We start from the raw sequence: 17,208 nt of genomic DNA, 5'->3' as shown, positions 1-17,208 counted from the left end.
AAAATGAATGCTTGGTTGAAGTGAATAAGTGTTACATAAAAATCTCTTTGCACAATCATTTGGGAGAGCAGCTGCAGGAGCAGCTAGAAGCACTCAGTGCCTTGGCTATTGTGCCCGTTCAGGGGCAGGTGGGTAATTACAGGCTTCCCTGGCAGACACCCAGCTGGTTGTAGCATTCGCCTTCTGCCAGCTCAGCTGCTCAGGGTGGTTGTTGGGAAAGTGCACCTGAATGCTTAGAAAATGTAAGAATTTCTTGAAGGAGCTTCTTTTGGTCTGACTTGAGCTGGAATATTCTGCTTTTTCTCTGTAAACAGTTAGACCATTTATTACTTACTTCTTAATATATAACTATATTAGTTTCCTATTGCTGCAGTGACAAATGACTACAAACCTAATAGCTTAAAACATAGATTCTTTATTTTACATTTTTGGAGATCAGAAGTCTAAAATGGGTCAGCAGAGCTGTGGTCATTCTTGAGGCTCTAGGGGATAATCTATTTCTTTGCCTTTTCCTGCTTCTAGAGGCCATCAGCATTCCTTGGCTCATGGTCCTACATCACTCCAACCTCTGCTCCTGCTTCCCCTTTTCAATTATAAGGGCTCTTGTAATTACACTGGGCCCCCTTGGATAATCCAGAAAAATCTTCCCATTTTAGGATTCTTAACTTAATCACATCTGCTACATCCCTTTTGCCATGAGAGGTGACACATTCACAGGTTCTGGGGATTAGGACATGGACATCTTTGTGGGACACTAATCTTTCTATCACAACAACTACTAATTGCCACCCCCATGAGTTCATATTTATTCATATAAATATAGACAAAACCAGGGAAAAGGTTTCATGTTTACTCATGGGCACAACATGAAGACAAAGCATTTGTTCTTCTTACACCCGTCTCCCACCTTGGCTTGGATTCACATAGACCTGTGGCATGATTTAAAAACTGAAGTTCCCTGAAACTTTCATTTCTATAGAAAATATTTTGGGATGTCATTTTCTCCATCACTGGTGTGTTATGCATTGATGGTTTGCTCACCTCTTTCTGCTTCTTGCCCCGAAGAGCCACGTTGCTGGTGTTATTGCTCTCCCGGAGAGAGTCCACGGTGTCTCCGTAGAGCAGCTTGATGGCCCTGACCAGCCGGGCACAGGAGCGGCTGTGGTGCAGGTAGCAGTGTGGATGGCAGTAATCAACATGGGTGCAGATGAAGCTTTGCTGATTGCACAGCAAGATCATGACCTGGAACACAAATATCATTGAGACTCCACCAGGAAACCAGATTGTGAACATTACTGAGATGTGGAAGACGGCAAGTCAGAAAGTGAACTTTCCTTGATGGGTCTTGAAATCACAGTGCTTCAATAATTTCCTTGAAAGAACAACGAGTTACAAGCCTTTATGTACTTGGCCATATTTTTTTCTTCCTGTTTTAATACTTGATGACTAGATCTTACATACTAAGTTGTAATTTAGGACTGCCAAAGGAGAGGGAAATTGAAAGGGCTAGATCTGGAGAGAAAGGAGGTACAGAGAAATGATACCGACACTGGGTGACTGTTATTCCCAATGTGGAAATACCTTTTCTTTGAAAATTGCCAGTATCTACTAAAGCTGACCATAAACATACCTAATGACCCAGGAATTCCACTTCTGTATCTATTTCCTAAAGATATGCCTACATACATGCACCAAAAGGCATATACAAGAATATTCATAGCAAAAACTACCCTTAATTGGCCAAACTGGGAAAAATCTAAATGCCAACAATAAAATGGTGGTTCATTCATAGAGTGTAAAAATATACACCATAAATGAATGAACTACTGCTAATCTGAACAAAATGGATGAACCTTACAAGCAAAGCTGAGTGAAAGGAACCAGACACAAAAGAGCACATAGTGAATGATGCCAAACATATGCATTACAAAAACAGACAAAATTAATCTACTAGGTCAGAAGTTAGAATACTAGTTACTTTTGGGGGAGGGTCATGACTGGCAGAGGGTCTGAGTAGGGTTTCTGAGGTGCTGGTAAGGTTCTTCTTGACCTAATGGTGGTTACACAAGTTCGCTCACTGGGTGAAAATTTATTGAGCTGTACACATAGGTTTTGTATGCTTTTTAATATGTAGGCTAGACATCACTAAAAAGTGGACTTTCAAAGCAGCTTCCTCAGGAATTCTCATATCAGCCAGTTCTGGAGATAGTTTCATAGAGAAGGCAGAGACCTCAATAAACAGTACTTTATACTCTGAGGAGCATCATGTACCAGCTAGCCCCTATGTGCTCCTACCAGGAAGTCAGATTAAAATCAGGGTGGATGGTGACAGTGTATATATAAGATCAGTAGCAGTGCTGGAGGTACCCTGACAATGGTGGTCTGAGGTTATGCTTCCTTACCTTTCTCCTTGCTTCCTTCCTCATGCCCAGCTTGAATAATGAACTCCAACCTATGCTCACAGATTCCTTGGGTTCCCCTCCTGACAGTACTCTTTGGATGGTTCTTTGAGGGATGACCATCATCATCCTAGAATTTCTTTGTCCTGTCTTACAATTGACCTAATAAAGACCCCATGGCCTTGCTCTTAACATTCATGGTACCCTGTATAAAGCTGACTGGGATGTCTAGCCTGCGTCAGTAAAGCTATGTTGACCACAAACCTGGCCGGGTCCTTCATCATTTTCTCTGACTTATGGAGACCCAGAACACAGTCACAACAAAAGACCCTGGGTCTTATTTAAGCTTAAGATGAATACAATTCAGCAGAATATCAATCTCAGGGAGTACTGAGAGATTCATCTGAAATATAAACCTCTGCTTTATGGTGGAAGACTAAATTGGGGTGATGATTTCAGTACAATCTTTTGTTCTCCCTCCACAGATCTTTCCCAATATCAAAAGAAATTTATTTCTGGGACCTTTCTGAGAGTACTACTTACATGAAGCCATGACATGTTTCTGTGGTAATTTTCTTCCGTGCCGGCATTACTCATTCCCTCTGGCTCAATGCTGGGCTCACTTGCACTCCAAGGACTACCTTCTTCAAAACAAAAGCACCAAGAAAGGTTTCACTATTCAGTTTCCCCAGGGAGCATGCTGGTATGGTATAGCTGTCCATGCTTTTGAATCCTAGGGCAGACTACCTTGGCCCAATGGGTTACAGGGTGTCATACTGACTTTTATTGGAGGAATATTAATAGGAGCTGTTCCCTTCACCACCAGCTGAAGTAGCAATTACAAAGACATTTGTGAGCTCTGTTATGGTGGCTTCCATTCTGAGAGATGGGAGCAGAGAAAAAACAGAGTCAAGTCCTTGAATTGCTGAAATGAGCAAGTCATTGGTTGAGTGTCACCAATCCATCCCAGTGTGACCACACCTTGCAGGTGCAGCTCAGTCGGAACACCAACCAACCTGGAGTGGCCGCACAGCTTGCTGCTGCCTCTACGGTTGTGACTACAGCTAGTGGGACTGCACTACTGCTCTTAACCCCACCAGGCTTTGCTACCAGGGCTATTGCAAAGATGGGCATGTGCCGCCCAACAATGAAGGGCATCCTGGAAACAATCGTGTCCAACTGTGGGCAAGCCTTGTGCCCAAACTTGTCTCTGAGGGAAAGTATGAGGGAGATATCACTTAGTAATTAAGTACTTAGCATGCTACATGACAAAGCTTTGCCCTGTAACCTAAAAGCCTTTACAAGTGTCTTTCTTTGACTAAACAATGGTGCTACCCTGGCTATTTTGACTCAATGGATCAGTTTCGTTAAATAGATCAATTTGAATAATTAATCGAAATAATTTTTCCTCAAACTGACTGGTGATCTTGTTATAGTTTCAGACCCGTAACCAAGAAGTCAGTTTTTTTGTTTCCTTTTAAAAGAAGCTGAATTTTAGAGTGCATAAATTAGCTATTTTCAAAGACGAGGGTGGGTGGGTGTAGAAACATTTCCTATTTTAAACTGTCTTTGATTAGATATACTCAGCTTCTATTTTGTCAGACTCAATCGATAATTTATCCACATTTTCTGACTGACTTCTTAAAGAATTTACCTAGATGGGAAAGTTTTCTATTCTGCCTCTCATGCAGGGATGAATGGCATAGAGAATCTGCTTCAACTTTTATCTGATAGTCAGTTCTAGGCATCTGGAAAATTCTATCTGCATGCTTACTTAATCTTTTCCCTGTCTGTTAGGATGCTAATCATGGGCCCATAGGACTTACACATTTTGGGATTTGGAGTCTCTTTTAATCCTAAAGCGACAACCTACAACTTTAATGCTTTGATTTACATAGAACTCATTCTCAGGTGTTTAACACACTTTACAATCATCCCTTGATTTATTTTAGCAGTAGGCAAGGAGTAAATAGAATCATTCCTATTGGATAGTTGGAGAAAACAAATCTCTGAGAAGTCAAGTGACTTGCTGAAGGTCACTAATTGTCAGGTCTAGACAATCTTCCCTCCCTGATAAATTGGTTGTTTTATTTTTAAATACAGACTTTAAGATATAGCTGTCCCCTAGGGGATTTTTACTTTCCAAGTCCTTATCAGAAGAATGGATGCACCAACCTCCAGATTTCGAAAAACTGCCCTTGTTATTGAAGTGTGTTTCTTTCTTTTATGTATACTCTATATTCTTGCTACTCAAAGTGTGGATTTTGAACCAACAGCATCAGCTTCACTGGGATGCTTGTTAAAAATGTAGATTCTTAGGCCCCCACCCCAGGCCTATTGAATCAGAATCTGCATTTTAAACATGACTCCCGGTTAACTTGTGTGCACATTGTTTGAGCAGCGCTGCTCTCTAGGGTCCTACGATCTTCAGTGAATGAGCTGTCCAGACTAGAGCGCTGCCCTGCATCTATTTACATGTCAGGAGACGGACTTCAGCTGTTTCAGGACTTGGGCCCTATCTTCCTACCCCCCATGTCCCTGTGCATCCCACTCCTCTAGGTTACCTAGATCAGTGACAGTGTCCCTGCTCTGGGACAGCTGCAGCTCCTCAGCCTCAGACTCTGAGTCCTGCCGTGATAACTTGCTGCTCTTTAAGCTGCCGACCCGGCGAATGCTGGACAAGGAACCCCCCTTCTTCACCTGGAAACTGCGGGTTCCTTTAATCTGGAGCAGGCGGGAACCTCCTATCCTGATCTTCCTGCTGAGAACTGTATTAAAAGAATAAAATAGGGCTTTTTCCCCCTTAGTTTTCCCCACCCAGTGTTAGATCCAAGCTCTCCCCAGTTTGCCTGATCAGCCTCCTCTCTTGCCATTTCTGTACAAGGAGCTTCTCCCAAGCCTCCAGTAATGCAGGCTCTGTTGGGCAGGCAGGAGGCTGAGTCCACCAGGAAGGGCTGGTGTAGCTTTGTTCTCGGACACATAGTTCATAGGTGCTGGGAACAATTTGTTCTCTTTCTGGCCCAGGGTTCACAAGCATGAGTGTAATCTTGCAGCAGCATTATCTAGGACCATTAGTACATTTACATAACATTATTGCTTTATTCAACAGAACCACAAACCATTTTATTTTGTTTTTCTTTTAAAATGGGACTTAAGGAATTCTGTGAGCTGTCATGTAACCCCTTCATTTTAGAATACCTTATAAAGAAATTAAAACAAGAGGTGCTTCTCTCTCCAACAGTCAGCAGTGGGTTCCGCTCAGGCTTCTCAGCAAAGGCACTAAGGGATCTGTTTTCACTGGGGTGCTTTGGGTGAGCATGAGTGTGAAATGGTTCCATTCTCAATGCACCTAGTGATTTCATAGCATCCTCTCAGTCAAAAGGCTGGGTGAGATGTAAGTCCAAATGGTGTAACACCCTTAGTCAACCTTACAGTCTATGAGTACCAAGAAGAACATGCATTATTCATCTCTAGTGTTCTGGAAGAAACAACCATCAGTGAGGGAAATAAAAGGATAACAGGCACACGTTTAAACTTGAAACCTACTTTGTTATCAAAAGCATCCTTATTTCCCATAGTCACTATGCACATCTCCTTCCTTTAATATTAAAGACTTGATGTTGTCACATACTTATTTTTTAAGGATGGGAGAGAGAAGTTTTCAGAGCTTCCAGTCCCTTATTAGGAAATGGACCATTTTTGTTAGGTGTCTTTCTTAAGACATGAACAAGATTTCTTACTAATTATGTAAAACACAGCTATTAATATTTTTTAAAGTCCTTATCTTCCTGATTGCATTTGGTCTCAGGTTTCTCACTCACAGGAGAGTTAATATGTGACTGCGATATAACTTGTATAGTTCTTAGAAACATTAATTAAATGTATACTTTTGGTGCTATATAAAGGGACCCAGAAAAGAATTCCTGCTGAATAATCTGATTTACTCTTGTGATTGAGAAAGATTAAAATTATCACCAAACAGCTGGTAAAGGCCTCATGGACTTCCCAGAATACATCTGGATAGAATTCCATGCAAGTATTTCTTGCAGCACAGTTGGATAAATTCCACAAAGACTATATACCATACTGCTGTATTTTAATTATAGCACAAAGCTCACTCACGGTATTTTTTCAATATTATTTTTAGACTTAACTGAGACTTTGATGACCTACCTGAAAAATGTCTGAAATAGAATAATTATCATTTTAAAATTACTAATACAATTTCACGTCAAAGTGGATTCAGAAGTGGAGAAAAGATTAGAGAGAGAATTCTTAGCATTTTCACAGAGCCACACTCTAGAACTATTTGCCTGATTTCATGACACTTTCCAGCCTATAAAGGTAGCAAAATAACCACACATTAATGTGATCTGAAAGAAAGTTAATTTTGAGAATCTGTTTCATCGCTAAAGATAATTGGAGACATCCTGGAGCACCAATAAATTGGGGCTCAGAATTGTTATTTATAAGGGATATGGTGGTTAAATTCAGATTTGGTATTAGACATGAAATATGTCAGTTGAGATTGTACTGCTTTGAATTTTAGTCTTCATCTCCATGACAACGAGAAAAAAATTCATCTAAATTGGGTAAAACACCTCTTTTTTCCTTTTCTCTCACCCCACATTTTATTCATTAGCAAGCTCTGCTGGCTCTACACTTCAAAATATAATAGGGGCTCTATTTTGAAAGCCCCATCACTTTTCTCCTGGATCAAGATAATTACCTAAGTGCAGTTTGAGTCATCTTTTAAATAATAAATCATAAATGCACATATTATGGCACCTTTCTGGCCAAAATCTGCTAACAACTGTCCAACACTTCAATAGAACTTCTAGGCATGTCTACCAGACTCTATTTTTTTGCCCAATTTTCTAAGCCCATCTCCTACCAACTTCCTCCCAAATCATTGTGCTGCAATGATTGGTCTTCTTGCCACTCCTCAAATGCACCAAGTTCATCCCTGCATCAGAGCCTTGCTCTTGCTGCTGCCTCTGCTGGGGAGCTTCTCCCTCAGCCCTCTGGATGACTGGCTCCTTCATATCATGCAGATCTCTGCTCATCACCACTTAGAGGGGATCTTCTGTGACCACTTCCCTTCCACTCTGGGTCACTATCAATTCCCTAACCCTAATTTTTTTTTTCTTTATATTTCTTATCTCTACTTGAAAGTCTAATATTTTAGGCCACTTTCTATTTTGTTATTAGCTACTAGTTACTATAAATGAAAATATATGTAGGGAAATTTTCCTGTTCATTGCCTTATTCTGGTCATCTACAGCTGTACCTAGCGCACAGCAGGTACTCAACAGATAGTTGCTGAATGATCAGGCTAGTCTTGGTGTCTGTATTTTGGAATACTAGTCTTAGTTTATGTTTGGAATACGGGTAAAATGATTTGATGGCTTCTTCTTCAGAGGTTTTTAGGCAGCCATTTTTAGGTCTAAGGATTATTTCACATTAGTTTCCCTTGGTAGAATGTGAATTGTCCTTAGGTTGTTTCTCTCAAGAACTTTTATTAAAAACAGGTGGTATGTAATTTTTAATAAAATTATAATAATCTGAATGAGTAGGGTTCCCATGGTCCCCCTTTCCTCACTGGTTTTAGTAGCTGATATCAGCTATCAAATGGACAAAGAATATTTACGAATCTAAATAATATTTAGATTATTTAGATTATTTAGAATATTTCGGAATATTTAGGAATTTAGGAAGATTCTTGCCAACCTGGTAAAAGACATTTATTGGATAGCTTCTTCCTTTATAGTTTCAGTGTTTTTGCTCTTCATTTATGAAATGACTTTCAAATATTAACATAACCATTCTGTGAGGAGAAAAATACTGAGAATTTGTGTGTTTGTGCATCAAAGACAATTAAAATTAATTTGAAACTTCATTTTTTTAAATGGTGTAGAATTTATTCTACTCAAGTGTAACTATGTCAGTATTAGGAATTTTTTCTTTTAGCTACTTTAAACAATAATTATCATATAACTTTGAACGGACGAAAAAAAGACTGCCTTCTAAATTAAAATACCTTTGGGATATGTTTAAAAGATGCAGCAAGTCTCTCACCATACCATTTTTCTTTGTCTGAAGTAGTGATATTTGGAAAAATGTTGGTTTGATACTTCTACATACTCAGAAATTACCCGAGTTGGCTTATCCTTTGTATAACATGGTCTTTGTTCACCATAAATTCAACACAGTAACATATAATGACTATTTGCAATTTTAAAGTGTCTTGACAACAATACGACACTGAAGTATTCAAACTTTTCCTAGCATATATCCATTCCTTATATGATTTTAAGTTTTCTTTACATAAGATGATTCCTCACGAGAATCATTCATTTTAAAAGTATTATTCAACATTTATTGAGTCATTGTCTATACGGACACTAGAAAATACTTCAATGCAAAAATTATCTTTGACTATTGTTACAAATGTGTTGCAGTTATTTTAACTGATACTAATTAGAAAAATATTGATAGGCAATGGAGTTTAAGACACAATACAAGATCAGATACTGAAATCAACAGTTTAAAGGAGCCTCTAGAGAACAACTTAAAAGTTTGCATTCTTTACATTACTTAGGATTTTCTATGTGGGTTTTGTTCTATATGCTCATGACCTAAAAAATTACAATGACATGATTTATTGCGTACCTGCTAAGAAACAGGTACTGAGTTTGCACTTCACTTGTATTGTCTCATTTAAAACCTTCAAAAGCACAATGTAGTAGCTGTTATTACCCATCTTTACTGAGAAAAAATACTGCAGCTTAGTAGGTAAGTAACTTGGACAAGGTTACATAGCTAGTTCGGTAGTTCACCCATTTTCAGACGCACAGTTTTTTCATATTTTAACATAAATGAAATTAAGATTACCTTACAAATAATGACAATTTAAGATTACTTGTTCCAGAAAACGTTGTGACACATTTGTCATTGTGCCCGTGGGAACATCTAAAGGACCAGCAACAAAACTTACAGAAAGAACACCAGTGTCTTTTGACCCCTATGAACCAAATGGTAGTGGGTAGGAAGGAAGGGTGAGGTTGTAAATAATGTGTTTAGCAACATTCCTGAAGCATGGATTGAAGGTAAACCAGCTCCATACAATTGCAAATTTGCTTAAGTAACTAGCACAAATAGCTTTATTTCTTTTACAGACTCATTTAAGAAATGATGTATCACACTGATGGCACAGAGGAGAATACTGTATAGCAAAACACAGACTTTGACTTTTCTGAATTGAGAAGTGATGAAGAAAAATTGAACTCAGAATTGAAAATGTTTTTTAAAAAATTTTAACTAATTTATTTTGTTTTTAATTTCCTTTTTTTCCTTGGCTGCTTACAAATGATATATCATAAACAACAACAGCAACAAAAGCCCTATGTCCAGTTAAGCCCAAATGTCCTCTTTCAATAAGAATAAAACATAAATTAAGTTATGAGAATGCATGGTGATAGAGTTGAATTGGGAGTGTTTTTCCTTTCTTATTGGTACGTAAAATAATGGTTTATCTCACTAGCATGGTTTCATGCCTCAGTGAGCCTAAATAGTTAATACACTACAGAGCCAACAATTTTGAACTTCCTTTGGACACACAATTCATAAATTTAGACCTGAAACCAAATACCCTAGGAGAAACACTGGCACTTTAAATACTTGTGTTCCCATACCTTTCTTCTCTTCAGCACCAGCATCAGATTTGAGGGTGTGGCTGCTGCTGTGGAGGGAATCTTTTGAATCTTCATTTTCATCCAGGACCCCAGCAAAGCTGATCTTCCTCTCATATCGATGTCGGTCCAACTCAGGATCCAAACGAAGTCTGCAGCTCTCCAGGTCCTGGCATGTCAGTGAGGAGCATGTAAATGCTGGTATCTCCCCAGCACTACATTGGTATTGAGGTAAACCTCCCTCAATTTTGAATTACACTGAACTGCAATTAAACAGCTAAATATCCCTTTACCTAATGCCAATTTTGGATTGTGGTGTTTCTCCCTTTTCCTTACATGCTTCATTTTACAAAAGCATAGACCTTGTTCCAGATGCAGAACTAGTTTCTTCTCCTGTTTGTCCACAGTTTTGGCTGTATCCTTGGTGTTAATCTATTTATTGAAAAGACCCAGTGTTGAGTATGTATGTGTTGAGTACTGTGGGATAAATAAGAAAGGGTTTTTGCTATAAAGGAACTCAGAATCCTAACAGAGAAACTGAGAAGGCAAACAACGATAATATGGTGTGGTAAATTCCATGGGGGAGAGAGTAGGAGCTTAGAAATCAGACTTAGAGCTGTGGTTGGCCAAATAAAGACCCCCCAAAGATGTTTATGCCCTAAACCCTGGGACTTGTAAATATGTTACCATATACGGCAACAGGGACTTTGTAGATGTGATTAAGGTTAAGGACCTTGAGATAGGGAAATTATCCTGGATTATCTAGATATATCCAATTCAATCACATGCATTCTTAAAAGTAGAAAGACTTCCCAGGCTGTGGTCAGAGGAAGATGTGACTATGGAGGGAGCTATGGTACTGGCTTTGAAGATGAAGGAAGGGGCCATGAGCCAAGGAATGCAGATGGCCTTTAGCAGTTAGAAAGGACAAAGAAACATATTTTCCCCCAGAGCCCTCAGCAAAGAATGCAGCCCTGTCAACACCTGATTGTAGCCCAGTGACACCCATGTTGGACTTGTGACCTCCTGAACGCTAAGATAAATTTGTGCAGTTTTAAGCCAATGTTTTAATGTTGCGGTAATTTGTTACAGTATAAATATAAAACAAATGCAGCCTTAATGTTTGAGTTAAATCTTGAAGATTAAGTAAAATCAGGTTGGCAAACCTATGGGGAAAGTCAGCTTAGGCTTAAGAAACCACATGTGTAAGGGCCAGACAGGCTCAAAACAGGATCATATGTTGGGGGAATTTCTCACTCTCTGATAGGAAGACCCAAGAGTAAAAGGGATTCCATCACTGTCTGCTGACCCCAAGTGCTAAAGTAAGCTTTGGGGTAGGTAATAATCTAGTAGGAGTTTGGCCTATGAGATCCCAAATTAAAAATTTGACCTGCTCTGTAAATAGAAATTTGCTCATGCTGAAGATCATATTTATTAATCATTAGTCTAAGAAGCATTTTGGAGAACCTAACAAATAAAAATACATATAAGATGCTGACTTTGTTTTTAATACAGTATTTTTTTTCTAATTATAAATACAATCTTGCAGATTAAAATTGATCTGGAAAACAAACAAAAATATTTTTAGAAAAGCAGTTTCCTCCAAGATTAAATCTTTTGCTTTTAATTGTCATCAATGAGATGAAATTTTAGTCTTTATATGTTGAGTCTTTTTTTCTCTCTGGGTTAAGAACAGAGGGTATGCCCTAGTACTCACAAAATCATATCACATCTAGAAAAATAAAGGAAACACAGGAAATCTATTTTAATATTGCCAAAAACATTCTAGGAACACAATTGCTTCCCTGAAACTAACCCCTTTCAGGGAAGAAAATAACCTAATCTTTTTCCTATTTTCATAGCCAAATTTAATTAGAGAAAGTCCTTAGTACAAAAAGACGTAATATAACAATTTTGATTCTCAAAAGTGGTTCTCCTCCTAATTTCTTCTTTTATCTGCTTATCAAAATCCCACTTATCTTTCAAAGCCACATTCAAATATGACCCTTCCTAGGAAGGGTCCTTGGATTTTTCTAGCCATTTCTTTGGGTTCTGTGCTGCTATCTTAGGGCCACTCTTATATTTTGCTTCAGGAAATGGTTTCTATGCATTGGTTTTCCTATTATAATATATTCATCTCTGTATTCCTCAATGCCCCCAGCACGTTGTACAGTCTGCTCTCAACAAACATTTATCAGTTCAGTCTTAGCATATCAATTGTCTTTTGCTTCCGATTTTTTAACTTTAGGAACATTTGGCATCCAGCAGAATATTCTTTATAATCTGATTTGTTAAATTCCCTTGGTATGGTTAGTACAGCTTCTAGCACAACTACGCACAAAAAAAAAAAAAAAAGCTATTTTTCCGAACAAACAAATGCAGTTATACAGAGACCATCTTACTACCTTTTTCCTTTATTGTTATGGATTTATCTATTCATTTGCTGGGCATTATATTTTTAATTCCATATTGCTTGGTCATTTGGATATTGATTTCATTAATTTATTTGGGAAATATTTTAATAGACGAAAAGTTTAACAAAGGAAATTCTCTATTTGAAAATATGTCTTTATTGTTCTTAGGTTTGGAAGATAATATTTAGAGAAAAATTAGATTATCATGCTCTTTTATGAGTATCAATCTTGTCAAATGCTGCTTTTTCTTTTTTTTTTTTGTATATTATTTATGCATATCCCTTACAAAAAGGGCTAATAAAAACACTACCAGAAATTACTTCCTTAAGAAAAATACACAGTTTAAGTCATATCTAGGGAACTATCTAGGAAAAATTAAGTTGAAAAAAATTTTAGCAAAAAGTTTTTATACCTTTTGAAGTTTTTTTTTCTTTTTGTTTTAACCTTTGACTTTCAGCCACAAAATACCTTAATTACTGTACTTAATAATAAAGTACTTTTGCTTTCTCTTCTGTGTTTTGGATGTGACTAGGACTTATTCAAACAGATATTTCACATGAAAATGTCTTTCATTTTGGAAATGGCCTCATGGCATTTCTATCAGACTTTCTGTAAGAAAGTTTCAGTCCCTGATCCTCCCCATCTCCAGGCTCCAGATCCCAGAAAATGTATAGCTTCAAATATGATTCTTTTACTACCTTATACCTATAACAGTCTGTACATTGAAGGAGATCATTATTTTTACTGCTATTAAAAATGTTACTGATTTAGTAAAACACACCAAAGGCCAATAAATACTCTTGCAGCAAATGTTTTGTTAAACCTTTACAATATTTCACTTTGGCAATATTTATCAACCTATATAGTCACTGTTTAGCACAATTTCTCAAAAAAATACAATTTTAAGCATTTAATTGTTACAAGGTGGTTTGAGTTTTCTTTACTACCAACAATAGTTAAATAGCTTAAACATGAGAGAAAACTTCTTTCTTCCTTTATTTTATAAAAATTACAACCCAACACAGTACACAAGCCTCCATTGAACAATGAAAATCTTGGTGTAAGGAATAAAAGTTTCCTGAGACCTAGTTAAAGGCAATGAAGAAATGAAAACTTTCCTCTTGTTGACTGCAGGCTTTTTCCATCAGATTTCTTGGCAGACTGTCTTAGAAGACTATTAGTCTTCTAGCTGGTTATACAGTAATTTTTTTTTAAAGATTTATATTTGAATCATAAAAGACATTATAACTTTGAAAGAGAGAACAAAAATAACTGAGTCAAACTTTAAGATTTTTTATCAGTGAATCAAAATGGTAAACAAAAATCTAAAAACTTAAAAGTAGATTTACTTCTGTGCTTTTATGAAAACTTCACTATAATTAGAATGTTGATAGGGATAACACTGATGGGGCCTACAGGTCAGATATTTTGTTGTCTGTGACTAAGAACATAGACTGAGTGGTGGCCTTAGTTGGATTTTATCGAACAGTCTCAATGGAATAGTGAAGGTGATGATTCAGAAAGTAAAGGCCTAGGTTGGAGAGAACCAGCTTCTCCCTACAGCTTCAAAATAAGAATGTACCTTGATCCTTGCCTCTAATTAGTACTGAATTACCTAATTAAAAGACCAAGTATGATCTCAAAGAAACAACCCCACGGGAGAAACTATGCACTCCCCCATCCCCATTAAAAGTCCACTTTGATCACTTATGGCAGAACTGTGCAATCAGAAAATCTAGAAAGAAGCTATTTTCATTTCATCATGAAATGTTGGAACATGAAATGATTCAACATGAGGTGTTGAACATTTCAAAAAACACAATTTTATTCTCGGAATTACCAGGTGGGAGAGTGGCCCTGAGGCTGGGAGAGTAACGTTTCTGGTACTTTGGCTACTTAACCCCTAATCTCTGTCATGCCTCAAATCGAAACACTGAGCTGCAGGTAACAGAGCAAGAGCAGCTCAAAATAGGACCCAGAGCCATCTGAACAAACAGCACGGAAACTACCAACCTCCCTAGGCCTCAGCTTTGCAATTTTTGTGATAGTGAGAAGATTCTCAACAATTAAAAAAAAAGAAATTAAAAAAAAACTGACCAAAAAAAAAAAAAAGACAGAAATAAAGCCATCAAAAAGTAGCCAGTCCTCCCTTTATTCTGGTTTTACTCGGGATGAACAGGTAGAAACAATTGCAACTGCACATGAACATGAAAAGGGTGAAAGGACTCATCTTAATTATTCTCCAGAATGCAATGTTGGATACACAGCATTTCTGCAAGGCATTAATAGGTCCCCTATGTAAAAGGAATCTTAGGGGGAAAGAAAACAAAAACAAAAACAAACAAAAAGGCCCGCGTTATATGAAATTAAATAAAGGAGGTAGGAGGAACTTCCCTTTCCAATATCCAAATGGTACACTCCAGATGTGAATATGTTTCTTTTAACATAAACATATATTTTCCCCATAAATATTTACACCTTAAATTATCCATTTTATGTTTTAGGGTGTGAGAGGCAGAGGGACTGTTTCAGGGACAGCAGAGCACTGATTCTTTCCTCCCCACCCCACCCGCAGGCTGGGGATATGGCCCTGCCCATGCTGAATTCAGTTGAAAAGGCAGGAGAGCTAGAGTACTGTCAAATTCACTTAGGGGGAAGCATGTAGTTTGTCACTATAAGTCTTCTGGGAGAGTCGTATAAGCATTATGTTAAAAAAAAGAATTTGGTTTCCCAACTGTGGCTGGATGATGCCTATGATGAAAGAATCACTGGATATTTGTTGCCCATTAGGGATCTGAGAACCAAGGAAAAGAGACTCCAAGGTATGCCCCATACTACATGCTTTGTTTAGATACCTTACTCTTGCACACTATTTGTATTTTAACTAAACAACCAGACCCTAATGGTACTTGAATGTGTACGTAGGTGTGTTGTGTCTCTGTGTGGTCATTTTCCCCCTATCCATAATTCATAAAAAGTGTTACAGGAATAAAAACATATTTGGGGATGTTATGCTAAACACTTCCATATTTTCACCCATTACTTACATGAGAAAAACTCATTGGAAGCATAATTTTATATGGATTTATGAAGTTAGTATAAAAAAAATAGTCAGTGACTTTTCTGGAAAAAATTTGGCCAGAAAACTACTCATATTTTGCAATGTAAAGGAACCTAAAGGTTCTCAGGTATTCCTAGCATAACTGTGACAGTGGTCAACCAATTACTTTACGCAGTAGTGCTATCTTTAGTAATTTCCAGGTTAACTTTGGAGTTATTATTTTTCTAATAGAGAAAAGAACATTTCTTTTATATAGGAAAATCCCTTGGTTTAAGTTTTCAATTATTCAATATATTTGGTCATTGGGTATTTGAGGAAATTATGAATACTCAAAACCTAGCCACACATCTGGCCTCTCCAAGTAGCCTGATTACTGACATGCATGTTTACTTACCACTAGCGGCTCAGTGCGTGGTCTGGGCAGGCAAGAAAAGGTCTCTCGCAGGAAGGTGGTAATCTCCAGGAGAAGCTGGCATGCTGCCATCTTCAAGGCAAAAGGGCAGCCACATTTAGAAGGGTTCACAGTACCTATGGAATGAAAGCATTCTTTCATAAGAAAACAGATCAATGAAAAATGAGAGTGGCACGGATTGATGGACAGAGCTTCATATGTGTAAAATCAAATTGTGTATGAGAACATTACTTACACATGCCCAATTCAAGAGGTCACTACTCCCTTTACATAATCTGTACATTATCATATGCCTCTCCCTCTATTTTGCAATTCTATAATGATGGCTCAAGTATTAGCATATCAGTCAAACAGAAATAAAGAATTTTTCTTAAAGCATCATAGTTACAAAACACAGCTTCACTGAACTAGAAAACCTTTAAAAAATACAGAAATGGAAAGCAATCTTGCCAGAAGATTTTCACCTTACTATTCAATAAGATTTAAATGATGTATGTGGCAGTGAAACAGAGTTGGAACTATAAAATTCTTGTCAGTTCATTTTAAGAGGGATGGCTGTCTCAATGGTCTGAGAGTAGAGGATTGCTCCGGCTCTTGTCCAGATGTGTCTCTGCAGCACAGACAGGACATATTTATCTAATAAGCTATATTTTAGAGTTAGCTGCAATAGTTAGCCTGTTATATTAATGCATAGCTACACTAGAGGTATGCAAATATTCTCCTCTGCTCTGAATAATACTGTTCTTTGAATGAATAAAACATTGCATCCACCTTAGGCTAAATAATGGATTTTGCTATAAAGTCAGATAATGGCTGAGGTAACACAACAGAGACTTTCAAAATTCAGGATTTGTTTTCAGATATGTGTCATCATAAATCATACAGAAGTGTATTGATTACTCATCAGTGTTCAGAAGAGCAGACCAAAGCCATGCGGCTTTCTGCCTTTCATAAAAGAAAGTAAATAATTATCTATTTTGTATGCATCAAGTCATACAGTCATCATATCATCATATATTATATATCAACATTCCTAAAATCTCTCTACAATGTTTTCTGTGATTAGGCTTTCTTAATAGAACAAAATACATACTTTATGATTATCCTAAGATCTGCCTCTCATAAAAGAAAGAAAATAGTTACCTATTTTGCATGAATCAAGTCCTACAGTCATCATAATATCATCATATATCAACGTTCCTAAAATATCTCTAAAATGTTTTTTGTGATT

At 37.4% G+C, this 17,208-nt stretch overlaps 1 protein-coding gene across 1 annotated transcript in view; it reads right to left on the bottom strand.

The window, feature by feature from the left end:
* The window catches only part of UNC80 (unc-80 homolog, NALCN channel complex subunit), a 244,241-nt gene that overhangs the window by 109,462 nt on the left and 117,571 nt on the right, over nt 1–17,208 (bottom strand). The window contains 4 exon segments of the mRNA XM_037850187.1: nt 1,042–1,242; nt 2,943–3,043; nt 10,094–10,259; nt 15,960–16,093. Coding sequence (XP_037706115.1) covers nt 1,042–1,242; nt 2,943–3,043; nt 10,094–10,259; nt 15,960–16,093 — 602 coding nt within the window.

Source organism: Choloepus didactylus, chromosome 9 (assembly GCF_015220235.1).
Source record: "Choloepus didactylus isolate mChoDid1 chromosome 9, mChoDid1.pri, whole genome shotgun sequence".
NCBI lineage: Eukaryota > Metazoa > Chordata > Mammalia > Pilosa > Megalonychidae > Choloepus > Choloepus didactylus.
Note: the sequence above shows the minus strand (reverse complement) of the source record. Positions and strands in the feature narration are given on the sequence as shown.